This window comes from Chenopodium quinoa, unplaced genomic scaffold, assembly GCF_001683475.1.
Source record: "Chenopodium quinoa cultivar QQ74 unplaced genomic scaffold, ASM168347v1, whole genome shotgun sequence".
Classification (NCBI taxonomy): domain Eukaryota; kingdom Viridiplantae; phylum Streptophyta; class Magnoliopsida; order Caryophyllales; family Amaranthaceae; genus Chenopodium; species Chenopodium quinoa.
In genome coordinates this window covers 2,104,748-2,128,660 of record NW_018744790.1, presented here as the reverse complement: position 1 = coordinate 2,128,660, position 23,913 = coordinate 2,104,748, and the positions used below count along the sequence as shown (strand labels likewise).

At 33.9% G+C, this 23,913-nt stretch overlaps 1 protein-coding gene and 1 long non-coding RNA gene across 2 annotated transcripts; one reads left to right on the top strand and one right to left on the bottom strand.

Annotated features, from left to right (window-relative positions):
* Window positions 1-4,221: 4,221 nt before the first annotated feature.
* On the bottom strand, window positions 4,222-9,579 carry LOC110703951 (leucine--tRNA ligase, cytoplasmic-like). Its single transcript, XM_021881754.1, has 2 exons — window positions 9,465-9,579; window positions 4,222-7,693 (listed from the first exon to the last, which is right to left on the bottom strand). Exon 2 carries the CDS (start codon window positions 7,669-7,671, stop codon window positions 4,420-4,422), a length of 3,252 nt encoding a protein of 1,083 aa, XP_021737446.1. The 5' UTR covers window positions 7,672-7,693; window positions 9,465-9,579; the 3' UTR covers window positions 4,222-4,419.
* A 7,850-nt stretch (window positions 9,580-17,429) lies between these two features.
* On the top strand, window positions 17,430-23,708 carry LOC110703950. The gene is made up of 3 exons (XR_002507825.1): window positions 17,430-17,832; window positions 20,698-20,995; window positions 21,085-23,708. It is a non-coding gene; the product is annotated as an uncharacterized LOC110703950 (long non-coding RNA).
* The last annotated feature ends 205 nt before the right edge of the window (window positions 23,709-23,913 follow it).

Below are 23,913 nucleotides of genomic sequence, written 5' to 3'. Positions count from 1 at the left end.
GTTGTTCTGGGGGTGTGGTTGCCCCATTGTAATTATATACTGGGCAACGCCCCTCTATCTCATGTCGGTCTCTGCCATACCGATGCATTTGGTATGAAATGTTTATAAATTATATAAATTTACTTATATTTATCTTTACTGTACTGATGCTTTGCATTTGAAATTAATTTTGATAAGTGTTTTGCCTGCTTATTATCTTACCTGGCTGCGTATGTTTTACTTATGCCTCTTTTTTTTTTTTACGTCTATGATTACCTTTATAATGTTGGTGTATTGATGTTATTATCGGGTGATTTTACCACCAGGTATTGACAAACTTGACTACAACCGACTAGGGTTGTATCCTGACGGGAGAGTGAAGCAACAGTGCCCAGATCGGCCAAAAAAGTCATACGACACCCTTCCCGTTTTCGCCACCAGAGCCTCAAAAAGAAAAAGAACGAGACAGCAAGACATGGCTCCTACCGAACGTGTTGTCAAACCCCGTACCCTAGCAGTGAAAAGGGGTGGCGGCAATGCGTCTAAGAGGACGTCTGAGTCCTCCGACTGAGAGCAACAGAAGAAGCAGAAAAAACGAGATGGCGATTCGGCACCTCTCCATCAGGAGGCACAAGAGACATCGCCGGAAGGGGTCGTTAATCTGGAGGACGAGACCGACCCCATCCTCCGAAAAAGTTGACAGTCACCTTAAGGGATCCAACTGGTCCTGGGGTTGGCAGCGAGGCCAGAACCGAGCTGGTGGCCAACCTCGACAAGCCTCCGAGCAAGGAGAGTCAAGGAGATATCATATTTGGAGAACACATCCGTGAATGAATGTCTAAATGAAAGTGAGAAGTTATGTAAGGAAAATAGAGATCCTATGGAAATAGATAATCTAAGAGACTTGAGATCAAGGTGTTGTTCGAGTTTTAGCCCTCTAAAAGTACATTAAGGTGGCATTTATCAATCCAAGAAAGTCATCTTCATGCTCAAGAATTGTATGCTTGCGCAGTTTTAGATAAGTTGAGGAAAGAAGAAGAGTTGTGACTCTATCAACCCATGTCAATGTTAAATGTGTGTATCATGATGGAGACCCCCACAAACATATTTGAGGGAATCAGTGGTCTCTAACTAGATATCCACTTTCAGTGAAATCGAAGATGACATCAATCCAAAGGACATCATCTTTTGTAATTGGAAAGAAAATTGTCTTTGTTAATGCAGGAACCGTACATGTTCATTCATCACAAGAAGCTTCCTACACAAGAATGAGTTTCAAATATGTGGTCTTGATGTGAAGGTTAGTAGTTTGCCTGTTATTAGGAAAGTTAGCGTTCATCCTTCGTCATAGTTCAAGAGCAAGTCTAGGAGGATTGGATATGCTTTACATAAACCATGGTCAACATATCCAGTCTTTACAAGAGGAGAATTCGAGAAAGGGTTAGAAAATGAAGCATGAACTCGCATGCCAACTATGTCTATCCTATCATTAAATCTAGATTTCATGTAAGTATGAAGAGGAAGGGTGATACATTAGTGAATCTCTCTAGCCCACCGAGGAAGAAACTTTATAATAGTATGTCTGCTTGTATTTCTATTTCTTAGTATCATAGTAATAGTTCTAAGGCTACTCAAAATGTGGCAACTCTTGCTAGAGTTCTAAGGGTAATCAAAATCTAGCAACTATCACCCCCAACAACTACCGTTTAAATGACCAATTTTGAAAAAAAAAAAAAAAACACCTTTTAAACCTTTTTTTTTTACAAAAAAAAAAAAAAAACCACAAAAACACAAAAACTTTAAGTAGCACTATCATATTTAGTTTTTCTGGAAAGAATCTCTGTTTTGAGGACCTATTTTGTAAAATTTCCCTCCAAAAAACCCATATTAAATGACAACATTGATCTAGATGAAATATTCAGTTCAATACTTAAGAAGAAAAATTTTACCGATTAATTGCTTTTTTTGGATAAAAAGCTATCCATTTACAGAAAAGAAAGTCCTTCGATCTCGTGTTGAAATTGAGAGCTAAAATATTCGATTTTTTTATGTATTGAGAGGGTCTATGTATTTGTTATTTTTGGAATCCGCTAAAAAAATTCATTTATCATTGCTAACTGAAAATACATTAACCCTAAATTAAGTAATACACTTCAATTGCCCTAACCCCCCCGCCCTTTTTTTTTTTTTTGTGAAAGACCCCCCCCCAAAAAAAAAAAAAAAATTCATTTTTTGACTAAGAACCCTTGAGATTCAATTTAGAAATTAAATCAACTACAATGAGAAATTAAAGTCCATTACCTATAATTGTATTCGACTACTAAATTCTCTTATTTTCTCTATCGCAATTGATTGAAATTTCATAAAGTATATTCCCTCAATCAAAGATTCCTACCGGAAAATTAAATGTTGTAATGCTACTTATAATTTTGTGATTTTGCGGTAAAATAAATAAATAAATAAAAAGTTGTTTAAAATTGGTCATTTAAATGATAATTGCTGACGAAATTTCCTAAAAAGAAGGAGAAGAAAAAAAAAGTAAAGGAAAGAAATAAAATGATTTATCCCTTTCATGTATCCTTCTGACCTTCTCATTTGTCTTTCAACTCTACCATTGTTGCACTAATTTGCAGATTTTGAGCTTGTGGTTGTATGTTCAACAATCAACATAGATAAAAGTGGAGAGACGCTATTATTAAATGAAATTGAAGCTAGTTCTATTAGTTTAATACTCAGTACTACATAGTACGTATGAACTCTTAGCTTATCAATTATCATAGCATAATCTATTAATCTAGCACTTAAATGAGTATCACACCCAAAAATTGTACATTATCTTGAATTTTCTTAATAATACTAAACTGGTCATTAATCCCATAATTCAGCTCTGGATGATGGCTAATTTGCAGTGGGAGATAACATCAAGATTGGATTGACATTAGTCCGATCCGGCCATATATAGATATTGGAAACCAGAAAATTAAGATTATTACGTAGCAACCAATACTCCTGCAACAATACAACTGAAGCTAAAAAAGTGTTGCAGCTCGCAACAACGTGGTCAATGCAGAAAAAATATTGGTGTTGGAAAAACCATAACATTGTAGGTGGAAGGTAAAGTTTTTGTTAAAAAAAACCCTAAAATCAGTTGATACTTCTAAATATTAAGTATTTTCTTCCACAAACACCCAACTGTGAGGCATATGGGGTTCAAGACAAGTTTTCAAGAGGATAGTCAGGCATGTGTGTGCTCGAATTCAGTTTTCAATTTGCAAATGCCTCACAAGCCAGCCAAACCCTTCAGACTGCAGAAGAGTTTGTACTACTGTAACGTTTATGAAAGTGATAAAACCTAACAGCTACTGTAACTTTTATTAAAGAGATAGGAGCCGACAAAGGGCATCAGAATTTCGCTATCTTGAAATGCAGGGATAAACAGTGTTAATGGAGCTCAAACATGCTTACAAAAGATGATCTTTCAGTCTGAAAGATATTAGAGTAACATGCATTCAAAAAGGCAAGTATACCAGATTACCAACACCATCAAGAGGAAACTTTTTAAAGCAGGTGATATGGAGGTTTTTCAAAGGAAGATCGGCTTTTGTAATTTCACCAGGATCATCTAAAACTTCAACTTTGAAAAAGTGGCCATAGTTCTTTGTTTATCAAGACTGAAAGTATTCACTAGCTAGAACAAATAATGGTAAAGATGAGAGAACTGAGGGAAAAACTTCTCCATAGAAAAAACAATGCCAGTTTCACTAACATTGTGGCAATCACAAAACACAACTGTCGGATGGTTATTGTGTTCAGAAGTCATTTTAAACCATTTATAGAAAGCTGGGGTTCTGATCTAATTCACGGCAAGTCTGCAATTTCTCAGAAAGTCAGAAATACCTAATACCTAGGATCAAACCCGGGATGTCTGCTTCAGATAATTATGAAGCAAATGCAGCTCTTCCTCAGTGGATGATGATTTAAAAAAAAAGAACCATAAGTTGGACTATTGATCTTAGGATCTTGCTTATGAATTGCATGTGTTTCACACAATTAGATTGCTTTTCTAAGTTTTGTGGAATTTTATAAATATATGTTGCCTAATCAATCGTGCAGCACCTTCAGCTTGAGACGTACTGTGACACTGGAGATTATTCAATTACACCATCGTAACATCATGACCTAAGTTGATACCCGACTGAGGTAAACAATGAACAACATGCTTGATTAAAATGAAGACTCTTGTAAACTGTAAATGACGAGAGTCAAAAGCACATAAAGCAAACTCAGAATCCATGTTAACAATAAAGGCAAATTCAGTCACTGGAAGACCTGGAACTAAACTAGGCTTCATAAAATGTGCTCTCAAGAAGTTCATACAGTATAAAAATTAAAATTTCTTACAAAAATGCCTAAACCAAAACCACAGAAAATTAAATTTCATCAGTTTGTCAAAAAGATGGCAGTAGGATTACCGGGAGATGGAGGATTTTGTTTTAGCACTGATGCAAGAGGTCCAGCCTTGGCACAAGCAACCTCATCTTGATATGACAAAATCTCCACCTGCTCGAGAGCTAGCTGCCTCTTGATCAAAGATAAATTCTCTGAAAGGACCTTCATCTCACCAAAAGGAAGCTTCAACTCCAAGGCTTGGGGTCCTAGAGCAAGAGTTTCATCCTTCTTGAACCTCAAGAATGGCATGCATTGCTTCTGGATTTGTTTGAAATTGGAAGCCTTCCCAATCTCACTCATCTGCAGTGCTGCCATAATTTCACTGTCTGGAGCAAAAGTACAAGTTCTTGAGTTAAATTTGCTCTGAAGTATTTTCAAGCACTCTTCCTTCCAGCCATCATATGTTTCGTTTACATAGATCAAACCAGTCAATTGCTTGTCTTCTGTAAGCTGTTGAACAGGGGCTCCTTTCTTGCCAGCCTTCTTTGAACCCATAATTTGCTTCTGGAGGAGTTTCCTCATTAGCACTATCGAATCCTGCAAATATTTGTTGGCACTCTTTAGGGCTAAATCAGGTGCCTCTGCAGCAGGCCAGCCAGCTTTTATCACAAAGCCTTCCTTCTTCAAAAGCTCTCTCCAAACATACTCTCCATAGTGTGGGCAGATAGGGGTAATAAGTCGTGTCTGAATATCCATAAAACACTGTACCAAAACCCTGTTCATGCCACCAGCCCCACAAGAGAACCTATATTCATCTCTAGCAGCTTGTAAGTCGTAAAACCCAGTCTTAAGAGCATCTCGGAACATATAGTTTTGGTAGTTTTGCTCAGTCAGCTTTATTGCGAGATTAATCTCATTTTCGAACACCCGATCAGCATAAGAAGAAGGCTCACCCGATCTAAGAGCTGCATCAGCAGCAAGAATTTCTTCCATCCATGAGATCTCCTTTGTGAGACGCAAAATCGCTGCATTCGCAGTTTCAAATACAAAATTTGCATCATCAACACCATCACCAGCATCAGCAAGAGCAAAACGTGTGGCATCTGCAGAGAATTCTTCAATGGCCTGGCGCAAAGTCCTGAAGTTCCCAGTGGACTTGGACATCTTCTCAGCATTTAGTAAAATGTGTCCATTGCATCTGAACCCACGAGGCCAGTGGCGCTTGTCCATTAGTGCTGTGTGATTATAAATACTAAATGTCAGATGGTTCTGGATAAGGTCTTTGCCAGACACACGAAGATCAAAAGGATACCAATATTCAAATTCCCGCTTCATTGAGTTAAGCACATTTGAATCTATATCTGATGAATCTGGATATGGACCACCACAAAACAAGAAATCCCAGACATCATCGGACATTTGTTCTGGCTTTATCAAACTAATATTAGATCCATACATGTCTCCATTTTGCAGAAAATGGACAACAGTATAATAAGCCATGTATATAGTTGAATCAGACAGGGACTCCACAAGGTACTGCTCGTCCCAAGGGATGCGAGTCCCAAGGCCAAATGACCTTGAGCAGGCCCATTGATTTAGCCAACTCAAGGTGTGTTCAAAACCATGACGGGTCTCATCAGAATAGCAATTCATGTTATCCAAGCACTCCTTGGCTAGATCCTTCCATTCAGGTTCCCCATATGTGATGTACCACTGGTCAGTCAAAGCCACAACACATTCGTCGCCTGATCTAGACATGACCTTTTTCTCAGGCTCACTATACAGAATGGCTTCACCTGTTTCTAAGAGCTTACGTCTGACTTTTGGCTTGGCATCCTGGACCTTCTCGCCAGAAAATTCACCAACAAGCATTGTCCCTTCAGTAAAACCCTTCAAATAAGTTAATCGCTTCGCTTCTGCAAGCTTGTCCTTTTCGTTTTGGCTCTTGATCTTCAGATCAGTGCAGACCTTCTCAGCAGGTTTGTCTCCAAATTCAGGAATATCAATAATGGGTATGATCTCAAAGGGAAGTATCCATTCATCTTTTACACCAAATTTAGCCCGTAGAGCCGGTTTTGCCTTTAAGTCATGCATGGCCATATAGTCATCAGGGGCATCACTAGGGACACTGGTTACAATCCCAGTTCCTTTATCTGTCAAGATAGTTAGCATGGGAAGAGTGTAAATGACTTCATTTTGAGCCAGCGGAGACTTTAAAGGCAAACCAATCAAGTCATGACCAGTAAGCTCTACCAAGCATGTTGGTTTCTCTGGGACCCTTGAGTAGTTCTGATATGCAAGATTAAGAGCTGCCCTCTCAGTGACTACAAAAACATCTGTCTCATTAATTTCAAAGGCCCCATATTTACCTTCAGGCAATACCCATGCATTTGTTTGACCATACATGGTCTCTGGCCTCAATGTTGCGGCAGCCAAGTATACTTTCCTGCCCTCTAAAGCGCTCAATTTTGCAGGAAACGGTGGAACAACTTCCATCTTTATTATTGTGTATTCTTGGGGCTGGACCCCTTCACCAGAAGCCCTGTCATGGTCGGCACATGGTTGTCCATCTAGCGGAGAGAAGATTGCATATCTTTTATCTTTCACAATCTTACCAGCTGCTTTGAGCTTCCTCATTTGCCACCTCACAAAAGAATCAAAGTACGGATTAATATCAGTGGTGACAAAAGAGCGCCTCCAGTCAACACCCAAGCCAAAAGCTTTAAGGTCTTCAACTGCCAATGGTGGAAAATAGGTCAGCCATTCATATGGATCCTGAAACTTTGAAATTTCTTCATTGGAAAGGCCAAAACTTTGCATGATCTCCCACTGATACAGACTTGTGCCAGTTTTGGCTGCAACCTTAGACTTCTTACCCCTGAACGGCTGTGATCCTGCATTTGTATCCTCTTGTTCTGATGGCTGGCTAACTTCTTCCTCCACTGCAGAAGGAAACTCAGGTGGATCGCCAAACAGTTGAATTTCTCTTGCAAGCTTATCTGCTGCAGCCTTTATGGGCATGCCAGTGCAGTGGAAACCAAAAGGAAAGAGTACATTGGCTCCTCTCAGTCTGTGGTAAGCTGCAGCAAATTCTACCTTGGAAATGGAAAATGCATGTCCAAGATGCAAATATCCATTCATATATGGAAATGGAAAGTTTCCAAAGAATTTTTCTCCATCACCAGGAGGCTTCTCACCAGGCTCAGCTACAAATACATTATTTTGATCCCACCACATATGGACCTTTGACTCAATATCAAGCAGACGATCCCTCCGAACAAAGCTCTTACCACCCTCGGCCATGTTTGAAGAAGTCTTGCAGAAACTGTTTTATTTTAAAAAAATAAATAAATAAAAATAAAAATAAGAACAACTTCAGTGACAGTGGCAGAGATATAAATGGATTTAGGAAATGTTATCACCATCTCATATGAGCTACATCAATTGAAACATTTTAAACCTTTGAATTCTGAATTAATGTGACTAACAAAAATATTTTATTGTAGCTGTCCAAGCTGAAAAATTGCTAAGGCAAAAGCAATGTCTAGATTGACTACTTAATAATAAAACACCAAGCTGTAGAATAGATGACTTCACACTTAATAATATTCACTGCCATTAACAAAATTATAAAACATGCAAGATTCTGAAAGCTCATTAAAATTGTAGAACATAGATATAGGTATCTTAAGTTAGATGACTTAGATCACATGCCATCTAACTAAGGCAAAGATGGAAGAGTTGCAGAATAATGATCAAGTATCAGAAGCACAACTCTTGATCTACATTCTTTTTTTATAAGAACTCTTGATATATATCGCACATAGCAAAACTAGAAACCAATTAAACCTCACTACATCTAATAAAAAGTTTGTAGCCATACAAACAAACATTATGCATAAGCGAAAGTATAATAGAAAATCATAATATACCTAAAAAATTCTCTCTTCAAGTATTCAAAATTTCAAAGCCAGAGTGCACATGAGAAAATCAACAAGCCAGAATGCACATGTCTAGACATAATTATGCATCCCACACAAGAATCTTGAGGGACGAGACGAGTTAGATAGATCCAAATGAAGTACACGGTTTAATGCATAAAGAAAAAAAGAAAAACGCTACATAATGTGTAGGCTCGCCAACTGAACGAATAAATCTCCATTTCTTTAAGTTCTCAACAATTTCTTTTTTGTCCGTTCTAAAAGTTCTTAGCACTTTCACTTTATTCCATTTTGGGCAAACCCTATTTACTACCATACACCTCTTACTCCAAAAATTGATACCTTTTCACTCACTCACTCTTACTTTATCCACATTTCATTTACACCCAACCACCTTATTATACATTCAAATATTGTTTGGTTGATATGGGAACTTATTTCCCATAGGCAATGGCATTTCATTGGAATTTGAATCCCATGTTAAATTTCCTAGGAATTGCATAAATTTATTTGGTTGTAAGAAGAAATTTGCAAATCATAGGAATTTTGAATTGGGGGTTTTAGTAGTTTATTTCCTACATTTTGTAGGCATTGGAAATTCCTATGAATTTGCACTACATAATTCACATTTTATAGTCAATCAAACATCTAAATTCCCATAATTTTCCAATTCCCCCCCCCCCCTCTTTTTTGTTTCAATCAAACATGGCCTTACTGTACCAACCTTTTTCTTACACCCACCCACCACATCAACACTTTGCAAATACTAACAAATGTTAAGAACTTTCAAAAACATTGGTAGTATAGAACGATTATATGATACCCAATATGCCAAAAAAATAAAATTAGGAGACCTCAAAGATAAATGTGGATAATTGTCTATTAGAAATTGAATTCTGACATAGGATTTGGAAAAAAAAAAAAAAAGGGGGCAATAAAAAATTGGAAATTGAATTGATTTATCATCCAATTTGAAAAGAAACAAGATCAACTTTGGGATAACTGAAGTTTGTTATTCAATTTCTCAAGCAACTCCTGAAAGATCATAAATTCAATAAAATTACAAATAAAGAACAAAAAATCCAGAGTACGCTTCAAGCATAATATATGAGTATGAAATGAAAACAAGTAAATAAAATTTGAAAAAACAAGTACCTCAGAAGGCGCTTCAATGGAGGAGGGAAAAGCTCAGAGTACGCTTCAACGGAGGAGAGAAAGGGAGGGTGCTGGGAGCAGCGTAGAAGTGATAACTGATAAGCATAAGTTACAAGGTAAGAGTACAAATGAGCCTCGGTTATGACCCGAGCAAAACCCGATTACCCTATCCATTCTTTAACGGTATGTGTCTTAAGTATTTAGTTATTTACTACTCGCTCCGCTTTTAAATACTTACTCGACTTTACTCTTTCGACCGTTTTTAAATAATTGCTTTATTTTCTTATTTGGAAACCCTTTACAATATTTAATTCAGGGGGCGTTTGGTTCGCAGAGTGAGATAGGTTTGGAATCAGAAATAGGGTTAAGGTGATATCGGGTTGGAACTTTATATTTAATACCATGTGATTGGTTCAATTCTGGAATGAAATATCATCCCCTTAATTTCACATATTTGATACCTAAGGGAATGGAATGAGTCAAACACATCTTCCCACCAAGGTTTCTAAACCCCATACCTCATGGGTTTGAGGTATGGGTTTAAAAATCATATTTTTGACAACCAAACATATGGTATGGGTTTTGGTCATTCTAAACCCATACCTAATACTTATAATCCGCGAACCAAACACCCCCTCATTTCTCTCATCTAGTGGACCCAACATAAATCATATTTTATTAATTTCATATTTTTTTCTCCTCCAATTCTCTCAACTACTTTTGTTTTGATACGACTAGGCATGTACAAACCTATCTGATAATGCGATCCACAATCGACCAGAATTTTGGGATATCCGATCCGAGTGTTCATTTCGGATTGGATATCCAATCCGAAAAAGTGGATATCGGATGCGAATTTGGATATTGATTTTCAAAATTTCAAATTTCCCATATCCGAAATATAAAGCCTAAAATAGTGAAATATATGTAAAAAATTTACATTGTTCATATAAAACTGACCCTATATTATTAACTTATTATAATATTCTTAATATATTTGATGATGATATTTATTGCAAAAAGACTACTATTTTATTAAAATATGTTGTACAACTTAGCGGTAAAATTAGTGAAAATTGAAAAGTAATCATAATCAATTTTACTTAATATTGGATAATGGATATTCGAAGCATCCGATCTAAAAATTTTGGATATCTGAATATTGGATATCCAAAATTTTCAAATCAGATTTGGATATCAATTTCACATATTCGAGTATTCGGATATCGGATCCGAAATCATATTTTGGATCAGATATCCGGTCTGTGAACAGACCTAGACACGAAAATACAACACAAATCGAACACAAAAAGAACAGGATAGTGTTAAGAGTTTTCAACTTATTTAATTAAACGAGTCAACACGACATGACACGTTTGTTGACACGTTTAATTAAACAGGTTGGGTTAGTGTTGAGATTCTCAACACAAAATTAACATGGCCCAACCTACCTAATTAATATAAAAACCCAATATTTTCAATTGAACACGACAACACAATACAAACCGAACAAGAAAAAACAAGTTAGTGTTAAGAGTTTTCGACACGATAAGTTAATTTCAACACGACAAAACATGTTTATTAAATGGCTCGGGTAAGTGTTGACCTTCCCCAAGACGTTTAATTTCCTACACGAAAACGAACACGACACGATTGTTAGGTCTAATTTGATGTACTTCGTCGTATATAATATAAGGACAGTAAGAAAAGAAAAACAGTAGAACACCTTTCTCACGAGGACATTTCTATTGCATCCGACGAGAGGATAGGAATTAAAGAATAATTGTTATAAGTTACTCCCTCCTTTTCGCATTAATCGCAACACTTTCCTTTTACATCTGTTTTATATTAATTGCAATACTTCTATATTTGGACAGGACCCGCCATTATTTTATAATTTCTCTCTCCCACTAACCACACATTTACAAATATTTTATTATTTCTCTTTCTTATCAACCCCGCTTACAATACTTTTTTATATTTTCTCTCTCCTACTAACAATACGTTATAAATTTCCTTAACTTTTGTAAACACCCTAGTGTTGTGTTTAACACAAAACGGATGGAGTATAATACACCATACCACTAATATTTATTCTATCATTAACTAAATGACGAACATTAGTCGTTTGATCTACCTTAGTGTAGGGTAAAAATATTGTATGTCTACTCAAGCTACTCTATAAAGTCATGTTCACTTCACCTTAAAAAAATAATATTCAATAAAAATAATTTCAGTTTACTAAATAAATTATAGTTCATAAAAAATAAGTTTGGTTGAGTAAAAATAATCCAAGTCAGTATAAATCATTAATTTTAAAAGAGAAATATAATAAATAATCAGTAAAAATAATTTTAGTTCAACAAAAACACAATTCAATTCAATAAATTTAATTTCAATTCAGAAAAGGTGATATAAACCAGGTGTAACCATAAGGTGTAAAGGCATGTGTGAGTGTGTGTGTAGAGGCGCAATGGTAAATAATGTAAGTGAGATTTGATCCTATGGGTTAAGTGTCACCCCTCAGGAAATTTTACAGGCTAAGCTAGTTGGTAATTCACGTCACACATATGACTATATGAGTACGGGATATTAGAAAACCCTATAATTAATGACATTTGGAATAGTATAAATTTAAACTTATTTTTTAAAAATATAGTTTGAATCGACTTAATTTTTATACCATAGTTTTTTTTTTTAATTGAAAAATCACAATTTGGAAAGTATTGTTTTATGTGAACAAAATAAAATAAATGAATTAAGAACACCAACAATTGATTTAGGCGCACTCATTGTGAGAGCACAATTTTCAATCGTCTTTTTTTTTTTGAAAGAAGTCCTAAAGGACATTAAATTTCATTAATTAAAGTCATACGACATCTACAATTGACAATTAACAATAATGAAAATGAATTTAACAAAATCAAACAAGAATTAATCGGGGAAGGGCTAAGAATCCAAATACATAAATATGACAATTCGGCACATTCTCGATTCGTTGTCTCATACAACTTTTTGAGTGGATCCGTCGTCGCTTCGCAATTTTGTGAGAAAATTTATTCTTGTGCTGATTCTGTAACCCGAAATCGAGTCATAATCAATCGTAGCCCCGCACAACCGGAGACAAAATTAAACACAAATAAAACCTTGTCTTTCGAAGGAGTCCGAAAAACCTTGTCTTTCGAAGGAGATCGAAAAAACCTTGTCTTTCGAAGGAGATAGACCCTTTCTTTCGAGGGAGACATTATTATTGTAACCTAAGAAACAAAAAGCTTAAAAGAAAATAAAGATTGCGGCTTTCCACTGGTAAAATCCGATGGAAGCCCCTTCAAAATTGATAATGAAGGCGAGAGTTTAGGAGAAAGAAGAGAGAGAGAGGAGGCTAATTTTCAATCGTCTTCTGATATGGAGTTGTGTCAAATCAATTTTTAGTGTGCCTTAGGGTCTATTCTCATATGATTATCAGTTCAGCTCTAATAAGTTCAGTTCAATTCAGTTCAACTCCTAGTTAATTTCCTTCTCTTATAAAATATTCTTTCAGTTCAACTCTAATCAGTTTAGTTCAGTTCAGTTTAGTTCATTTCATATCAGCTCATTTCAGTCAATGAGAACAGGCCCTAATCAATTTTTCACTCTCCTTCCCTACAGTAGTCAGTAGATATTAAAGTCAAATAATCTACCTAGTACTTTGTGTCGCTTAAAGTATAACACTTGAACAAAACGCAGGAAGTATGCAAAAATAATATTATTTGACTAGAATAATGGGGAAAATGAGAAATCTCCATACGTGGACAAATTAAATGATGGGCATTTTTTGAAGTTGAGGTGTTATGTCCCATATTTAATTTTTAAATTAAGTGATTGATATTTAAAATAAATATATAAAAATTAACAATTACTTTAGGATGAAATAAAAGTCAATTAAAAACCAATTTACAAAAATAAACTCAAGTTTATAAATAATGCATGCCAAAGTCAAATACTATTAAAGATGGTTAGGGGGTGTTTATTTGGTATTCAATTTGAATTTAGGTCTAATTCTATCTGATTCGAATTATATTTATTTGATGCTGAGAAATTGAGTCCAATACAAATTAATTTTTGGTATTTTAATTTGAATTCAATTCGAAATCTGAATTAAAATAAACTATCATTTTTTATGTCAATTAATCATTTTATATAATGCACTAAAAAAAATATTACGAAGCATATTAATTTGTCCTATAAAGACTAAAAACAGTTTAGTTATGTTTGCTTATTGTGTTTTCTATGTTATTAATTCAAGTTAAAATTAATATTAAATTTTTTATTAAAACTAGGGTGGCTAAAACGCATTGTGTGTGCCCTACCTAGCCACGTATATAGAGCTCTTTCGGTTTGACCTTATTCCATAAATTTGAGCTCTTTTGGTTTGACCTTATTCTATAACTTTAGTTGTTGGTAGCATTAATGAGAGAAAATATGTAAACAGATATGTTTAAGGGTATAAATATTTGCACACTATTCTTAAAATTATTATTTCTTTTTAAAAAAAAGGCAATTAACATTAATGAGACAAATAACTAAATAAACATTTTAGAGGTATAATCATCCAAACACTATTCATAAAAGTTATTTCAAACTTCTTAAAAGGTATTTCCTCCATTCCATAATATAATTCCTATTTGTGTTTTTTTCATGATATATAAGAAATAGGAAGAGAAAGTAGATGAAGTACATTGATAAAAGTAAAAAGTACAATTATAGATTAAAGTTAGAGAGAGAAAATGGAAAAAGTATGTGACATGTACAAAATTCAAGGGTAATTAAGAAATTATTGGCCTAAAGTAGGTAGAGTCCAAGTTGGTCTCTAGTAAGGTCATTTTTGTAATTTCAAAAAAAAAATACCTTTTCTGTAAGTACCAACGAGATATATAGCCAATACCATCCTGAGTGGTATCGAAATACCATCCTATTACACGTTGGTATCATCATAGTATTGCGGTTGGTATTATAAATTAACAAATAATATTGTTGGTATCAAATCACGTTAAGTTGGTATCCTAACTATAGCTTTGTTGGTATCTAGCTGCGTTCGATTGGTATCAGAGCCATACGATTAAGAGTTAAACTGAGTTGTTAATAATTAAGTAAAACTGGAGAATACTAGGCCCTCTACTGAGTGTAAAAAGCCTGATTTTAAGCATTATTATCATAGTCTTGAAAATACTAGTAATTTTGGCACAGTCCTTAATTATATAGTAGATCAAATTGGCGAATTAAGATCGGAAATTGATAACATACATGCTCGTTGTATAAATATCAAAAATAAGATATCAATAACCACGACCGATATTAATAAAAAAAAGTAAGCAACCTAAACGAACAGGTTAAACAAGTTCAACTTGCTTTAACAAACGAAGTTAGGCACCAATTTGGAAAAAAAGTATCACCTAATAAAGAAAATTGTCCCATATAAATATAAATATCCTTTTCAAAATCTAGATAAAAATAAAAATTTTACTGTATCACTCCCTAAAAGACCTACTAGCTAGTAATCAAGAAAAGAATAAAGAAAATAAAAATGAGCCCTCATCTTCAGGATAAAACGCTAAATGAATTACAAGCCCTATTCGATAAAGAAGAAGACCCTAATAGGCTTAATGAAATCATGAACTTAATTTCTAAAAAAGGGTTGCTTCTGATAATGAAATAGAGGAAAATAATTATGTTACTTTAGAAGAAGATTTATATCAACAAATGAGATTAATGAAGTTAAATGATCTAGACTTTCTACCCACAGAAGTTATTCAACAAAAGATTGAAAACAAACTAGGTAAAAGAGTAATGGATAATAATGATATTGGAGGAGAAATTATTAATAAAAATATTAATGTAAACAATGTTATCCAAAGACCTAGGTACCAAGGAGAAGGAAGTTGCACACGACCAAGATACATACCAAGGAAGACTACCCGGTTTAGTGTTAAGGTTATGCCTACTCATATACCTAAACAAGAAGTGACTCTTGAACCTATAAGTCAAACTATTTATAAACTTAAGTTAGACAGTGTAAGAGATAGACAGGTTGTTTTAGATCAGTGGAAGAAGAGTATGAGTAGCGTACTTAATTTAAATACTGAATGGACTTCAGAAAATTTCTTAAACTATATCGAACATAGTCTTTATGGCTATGTAGAAGACTGGTACGAGGAATAGATGGAGAAGTTAAAATAGCTCTAAGAGCTAGTGAATCACCTACTAGAATGTTCAGACAGTTATGTCAATACATTGAGTTAGAATTTATTGGTCCTAGAGCCGATCCTAATGAGAAACGAATGGAATATCAAAGAAAGTTAAGTAATTTGTCCATCTGTAATATGAAATATGTTGATGATTACATTATGGAATTTAAAACATATTATTATAAAATTGGTGAAAATGAAATAAATCTTGAAATGTTCTATGACAAATTACCCAGTCCTCTTAATAAAGAAATTAGTGCAAAATATCAAGAATGGAGAGAGAGATTCTTAGCTAAGGACGCCCTAGGAAACAAAATTGCTTTCCTTAGAAAGTTGATTGAAAAGAAGTGTAGAGAGGTTGCAAGAACTCAACAAATGAAGAGACAATTTCTCACTTGTTGGGATTTTCCAAATAACTATGGATGTGAAAGAAAAAACTATATAAAAGAAGTAACTATAAGAAAAATAAATTTGACCGATCAAGAGGAGAAACTTATAAGAAGAAGTATTATAAACATAAATATAGAAAACCAAGTAGGTTTTTCAGAAAGGCAACATATTGTCCTGAGAAAAAGAAGACATGGAAGTGTTGGTCTTGTGGAGAACTAAGACATTATGCTAATGAATGTAAGAAAACTAATCATAAACTAATGGAAGCCTTAGGAAGTTGGGATTACATAGAAATACAAGAAGACGAGGCTTTAGAATTGGCTTTAAGTAATAATAACGGAATAATAGAAATCATAAAAGAGGAAAATGAGTATAATGAAGAACCTGAAGTTAGTGATGAGTTTGAAGGATGAAAATTATGAAGAAATATATAATATGATGGAAGGAGAAGAGTTATAAGATTCATAGTCAGATGACAATGAGGAAGATAAAAGAAAAATGACAATAGAACAACTAAAAAGAGCCGAGTATTCATTTGAAGATAATGACCTAGATCAAGTAAACAAAGAAAGCTGGAATTTTCCCTAGATTACTAAAGATAATATATTTAAAACTTCTTTCTTTAAAACTATAACTAAATATGTATGTGAAGAAATGGAAGGAAGCATAGTAATCGAAGATTGTGAACAAAAGGCAACACGAAATTAATATCATAAACTGGAAAAGTATTAAAAAACATAAAGAAAAAGGAAATTATAGCTATATTTGTATTGGTGCAGTACAAGTATACATAACTCCTTTGCAAGATTTTGGTAAGGATGTTAAATGCTTGAGTTTTATTTGTGATATTAGACATAAAGAGTTTTATGATCAAATAATTAGTGGTATCACATGTAACTTAAGTCAAGGAACAGCAAGCTATATATGTGAACCTAGATATTATGTGAGCTTAAAGGATTCCTTTGCGTCAACGTTTTTAGCTATCAAGCTATATATTAACAGAAGGAGTGAAAATGCGCAAAGGAACACGACCCATACAATTAAGATGGAAGATGGTTTATAAGTTGGTAAACACTATAGACTCATCTTTTAAGAAACAAATAGTCGATGCTTAGAAATATGAGCAAGGAGGAGGTCCTAAGAAGAAAATTACACCTATAAAAGTAAATCCTAATGATATTGAAATTGAAAAAACTTGGGAGGAATTCTTTATGAACCCTGCAGTTAGTAATAGATTAACACTAGTACAAAGTTGGGCTTAAGTAACATTCATTGGTAACACTTTAAAAATTTCACGATTGGTTGATTTTTCAGTAACACTTTTGTAACATTTTAATATTAGGTAACATTTTTTATAACACTCTAATATTAGGTAACACTTTATAGTAACACTTTATTATTAGGTTATTTAGGTATCATTTAATTGTAACACTTTAATATTAGATAGAACTTGATTGTAAAACTTAATTTGATAAAATAATAGTAAAAAAAAACCCTCACAGCCTCACAACTCTCTTCCTCCTTATTTCTCGGTTTCTCCATCAAGCATTCAAGCTTTCTATTTCTCTTGAAACTACACCTCCTTTCCACCGCTACCCCCTTCTCGATCTCGGTGCTCCACTGTAGTCCACCGCAGCCTACCTCCATTGCAGCACGTGCTCCTAGTTAAAGAGACAACGATGTTTGCCCCCTCAAAAGACATCGATTGTCACCTCCTGGCTTCCATCTTCGGCGGCTTCCACCTTAAAGTTTGGGTTAGTGTTAGTTTCGTTTCTTCTCCCTTCCATTATCAACAAGAGTTTTGAGTTAGCTAAAGTTAGGGTTTTAATTCCCTCTCTCTAATCTTGTTGATGATTTCTTAATTTAATGTTTAATTTCACTATTGCCTCAAAAAAAAAAAAAAAAAAGAAGTTCACTATCTTCATACTGAATTTTGTGTGCATCAAAATTGGTCGATGTATTTTGATGAGTTTGGGGTTTTTGCTTTTTCTTCTTTTCGATAATTGCCGTTTTGATTTACATTGTAATTTGATCTTTGTTGACCAATCTATCCAATTTAATTTAATTATTTTCTATTCTGAATTAATTCCTCATAAGCTTGTCGAGAACCCAAGTAATTATGGGCAAAAGAGATGAAGAAATCCAGGACAATACCAGTTATAATCGGAGGAATGGTGTTTGATTACTTTGATATTCAATAAGCTACTGCTGCTATTCCTGCTATTACTTTAATGTATTAGTAACACTAAGAGGTGTTATATTCTTTTAAGGTGAATTAACATATATACTTAAGTATTAGTTAGTATTAATCCCCAAATTTAATTACCAATTTATTAAAAAAGTTTAGGATTACCGTCAAAGCAATTAAATTGAAATAAAAGAGAAGCAATCAGTAAGCTTCTATAGGCAGACAAATAATACTTGCTACTTCAAGAGTAGTTTGGGATGTCATAGTATTAATGCAAACTCTAGTTATATTAAGGGTTAGTCCCCTAAGAGCTAGAACTGAACATCATTTGTAGAACTTAAAATGTTAGGTTGAACAAAAAGCATCTATTAGCAGCTCATACAATAGTGTATGAAGTTGACTTTCTTAGCATTTGCTGAAGTTGCTCACTAAGTCTTCTTTTCTCATGCTCACAACATTCAACTCTAGCCTTCAACACATTTTTATTAGTCACCGTCCTTTGTTTCTCAGCCAACGAAACATTTATCACATCCTTCTTCCAAACAACTATGTCATTGTCAATCCACTCAAAATAATCACAACCACTCTACCCTGTTTCAAAATTGAAGAACTTGCAAGACCAAAACCTCCTTCTTGGGTTTTCATGAGTCCACGATGTTCTCTTGGCAACTGAGAAACCGCAATTACATCTCTTCATCATCGCGCAGCAATATTGTTCTACAAATACAATAACAATGTTAAATTAAAAAATGAAAAAATAAAGCAAATTGAAAAACAATTCTCACCTTAATTGATTCGCCTGTTAATTATAGGTTGTGTTTGCCCTTCAATTGTGATTCGAAAGATAAGAATTTAAGTTTTGTGAGTTTCAATTGCTGAATTTAGGGTTTGAAGGAGGGAGAATTGAGGGAAAAGAGGGAAAATCGTGAAAAAGGAGGGGAAAGAAAAAAAAAAGGGGGAGTTAAGGGGTCACGTGCTTAGCACGTGATTTTAAGTGGCCGTAAAATTTTGGTCAACGCCGAAGAATGGTCAGCGGACCCTCCTCGCAACCAAAGGGTTCATATAAGGATCTTCCTTGCCACCTTTTTCATAAAAGGACCTTCCACACAAGGTCGACCTCATATAAGGACCTTCCTCGCAAATTTTCCTAAATATTAACTAGTTAATGCCCAAGCCATGCTCGGATTTTTCAAAATAAATAGTTGGATTATTTTATCCATAATATGGCAAATACATTTTGTTTGTTGATTTACTTAGTTTTTTTTTTATTCGGTCGAATTGAACATAAGATTATGTATGTTAAAATTGAAATTTTCTAGCTTATCTTTTACCCCTAATAAAATTAATGTGTAATTATTGATTTCTTTTAAATATCAAGATTTATAACTAACTTGAGATTATTTATTTTTTAATGAAAAAAACAAACAAAAAAAAAATGTTTTTGGCGGGAAATTTTTTTATGTGGTCTTGACATGTGTAATCTAAGAATATTCCTAGGGATTACTTTAGTATAATATATAGATATAGATAGATAGACTAGGTTAATTTTCAATGACTATTATTTATTAAGCTATCATTATAATTAGCTTTTTTTATAAAAAAAAATAAATTTAATAAGTAAAATTGACAAATTTTATCAAAATAAAAGATTACAAAGGATATGTTAGATATAATACGATTTTATCACAATTATGTTACGAATGTTTCTTTATAAATCTATTAAATATTTGTGTTAAAGATATGTCACATTCTTTATATTTTAAGTAATCATATGTCGAATTTGTTGTCAACAATTACCTTTTAAATTACCAATTTTTAAATCAACAACTACCTTTTACTTTATCTTTGCGAATAACTGCTTTATATTGAGTTTTATTTTGGTAGCACTACCATTTGACGAATTCCGTCAAAATTTCCGTTAGTGGAACCTACATTCAATTATTTCAAACAAAATCAAGCCTAAATACATAGATTGGATCCTATTACAACTTATTTTAAGTCTACACTAAGTTGTCTATCATATATTTGTTTATTTGACATTATAAATGTCATACCAATGTATAATTTCCGTTAATATTATTGTGTCTACAACCCTTAAAATGTTTCACTTGTTCCCCTTATGAATAGTTTTCACATGTGTGAGTGTCATGTGTGATGGCTTTTTCATGTGGCAATGTTAGTTGTTTCTTTGCCTATGTGGCGTCTTGGAGGGGACATGTGATGTTTCCTCTGTCACCTTCAGCATTACTTCTTTGGTGATTCATGGAGACATGCATTCTTCTCCTCTGAATTCACTTTCCCAGTTTTTTTCCCCAAATTTTGTATGCATTCTTCTCCTCTGAATTCACTTTCCTGGTTTTTTTCCCCAATTTTTTTCTTTTTCACTCGATGATGATGCTGACTTGTTTTATTGCCCCAATTTTTTTTCCAGATTTTTTCTTCTCCTCTAGATCTCTGTATGATGAAGTTGACACATCATTGTTTGTCGATCTTCTATGTGGTTTCTCCGGCTTCCTCACCTTCTACAATAGAATATCACTTTCCCTACTTTCATGCTCCTGCACCTCGATTGCATCAACTTAGCATGCTCCTGCCAACAATGGAATCTGCATTTCACTTTCCCTACTTTCTCCTTCTCCTCCTCCATACGCCCTTTTTCTATCTTCTTCCATGTTCTAAACAACCATCAACAATCGGGTGGCGACGGTTAAATGATTAGATTCTTAGTGGTGAGTGACTCATCAGAACCCTAATCGTCTTGTTTTATTCTCTATATTTCTTTACTTCTTTCTCCACTTTCTAGATTTTATTATTGTAGCACCTGCTGATGAGGCGGCGATGGCTAATCAATTCACTAGCTTCGGCTGCCGTTATTCTGCCTAGCAAACAACTAAAACAAGTGACGAAGAACGCCTAGCAATCTCGCATTCCCGCCGGCCGTTGCTAATCAAGGAGTGGGTCGAATTCTCGAATCTTGCTCTCCGGTAATCTATTAATTAAATGTTTTGTTGGTTCTTTGGTGGATTATTGATTTGTCAAATGTTTAATTCTAGGGTTATTGATTTTTTTTTGTTCTAATTGTTTGTTGTTACTTCGAATTTAATTATTTTATTGAAAATTTTAATTTAAGCGTTTATTAGCTTTGTTAGTAATGGATTTTTATGTGTTTATCAAAGTTTAATGTTAATTACTTATTCTTAAGAGAGTTTTGTATTTTTTTTTTTTTTTTTTGCACATTCTCTGATTTTTTAGGGTTTTGATTTTTTTTTATGAATTATTTTAATGAATTCGCAGCAAGTGAAGACGATTTTCATATTTTGATTGCCGGAATATGTGAAGATGAGAAAATTGCATAATTTGCTGCTATTGTTTCCTGTTTATGAGGCTTCTCAAATTATTTCATAAAGGAGAACATTCTATGGGTTTTGCTATTTTTTTTGCCTGATTTTGTTCACACTACTAAAAATGCGCTTCAGGTGTTCAAATTTTATTCATTTAACATTAAATTAATTAATTTTAGATTTTTAAGTTTTTTTATTTTTCTTATTCTGATTTGCTCCGGTGTATATAGAATATGTTTTTCTTATGCGGATTCAAAAAAAATTTTGTTTGTCAAGAGAGGATGTTTGTTTTGATTTTTTTTATTTTTTATTTGTTTAATCTGTTTTGTTGTAATGGTAATTGTCTAATCAATGTTGATTATAAGTGTTAATTGTGGAGGAGCTTAGGGGGAAACATAAGGAGTTTATGTGTTAGGATCAGTGTTGGTTGTCATGTATTTCAGGGTGTTTTTTATTGCTATTAACTACAAGAGTACAAGTTACACATGAAACTACATCTGGGGTCCTTTTGGGTTTCTATAAACTTCTCTCTTTCTTTTCCTAGATGAACTAATCACATTTATTTATTCCATTAAATTATTCCTGCCCATGAATCTGTGATTTTTTATCATTTGGTTAGTTGGCTTCGTAGGTCAACCGGACCTAATCTTTTGAATCTAATCATTTCTATACTGGCCTTCCATTTTAGTGTTTGTCAATAATGTCATATAACTAATATGAGGGTTGATGTGGCCTCAGACAAGGGAAAACATGTAAATTTGCAGGACACAATTGCACCTGACTATATATAGTCAATGCTCTTGGACATGTATATCCTGTTATAGTGTAATATGCACTTGGTAGATGATTGAATTTATAGGTCATCATATTAGTTTGCACATTTTTTATGTTGATCATGATTAAATTACTTAAAGTTTCATAATTCCGAGGAGCCAAGTGGCATGATGGAAAATCAAAATCAATTAGCCAAAAAAACTTACCCAATTAGAGTTGTATTTGGAACAAACACTATGTTTGGATAGCAAATAGATAAGGAAAGGAAGAGGAGATAGATAGGCGGAAGGGAAGGGGAAAGAAAGGGAGGGGGAGGTCAACTCCATTTTCCTTCCAAATATCTCTAATTTTGGAGGGATTACGCTTATTTAAGAGAGAGGCAATATGGATCCCTCCATCTCCATTCCCTTTCTTACCTCAATCCTTTACCCAAACAACAGAGTTTGACCCCCTCCATTTTCTCTTCCATTCTTTTCCTTCCATTTTCTTCTATCCAAACAAAGTGTAAGTGTAAAAAATTGGAGCGCAACCTCTTTCAATCCATGTAGATGAAAAACCGGACTTTGTAAATGTTGAGAAAAAGTATACTATTATAGTCATATGGGTCCTGTTCTCTATGTATGTATAGATTGCTTTGGTAAAACTCTGCATCATCAATAGCTGACAATTATCTTCCTTACCTTCTACTGGTAAAACTCTGCATCAATAAATGCAGCTCTGTTGTGACCCTTGTGCAGTTCTCTCAAGACTCATTGCTCAAGTGAATAATCAATCATTTGTAATTTCACACTGTAGATATATGATTTTAACTATCATAAAGAATCTGGGAGATTAGATGTTGGCTATCGTGAACTTATTATGGGGTATTTGATCAAATAGCTACAATTGAGGTGCTGCTTGGCAAGGTTCCTCCTGACTTCTAATTTGTACGAAAGCATAAACCTAATGCCTATGAAAGTGCATAAAATGGCTTACAGTAGAGCACTAGAAGATTATGTTTAGTTGGTTGTACACCAAATTATATAGCTCACGGAATTATTTTTGATGTATGCTATATTATAATTGATGTATCAAGAGTTATAGCAACAAATGTTTCAGCTACATTTTTTTATGGATCGCAAGGGATGGAGGAGAAAGATTTTTGTAGAATAATCAAATAATTGGTTTATGTAGCCAACCCTACTTATGGGATTAAGGCTTTTATTGATTGACTGACTAATGACCCCCCCTAATTTTATTACTTTCATCTTTCTTACTTTACTTACTACTTAGCATAGATAATGTACAAAATGTCGGTCTATTCAATTAGTATTTGTTATTGGCAATGCTTTATCATTTCAAATATGAATAATGTCGCATGTGCAATTAATGTTGTTTGAAGTATTATCTTACTAAACATATACGAATACTATACATTTATTACTTGGTGTAGCCCATCATGGTGGCACCAACACCTTAATGTTACACTTATAATTTTGGCCATACAATTTTGCAGGCATCGCGCGCGTGAGGCCCACAACTTAATAGAATAT

Excerpts from the sequence above, each read along its gene's own strand:
- LOC110703951 (XM_021881754.1), bottom strand. The coding sequence starts at position 7,671 with ATGGCCGAGGGTGGTAAGAGCTTTGTTCGGAGGGATCGTCTGCTTGAT.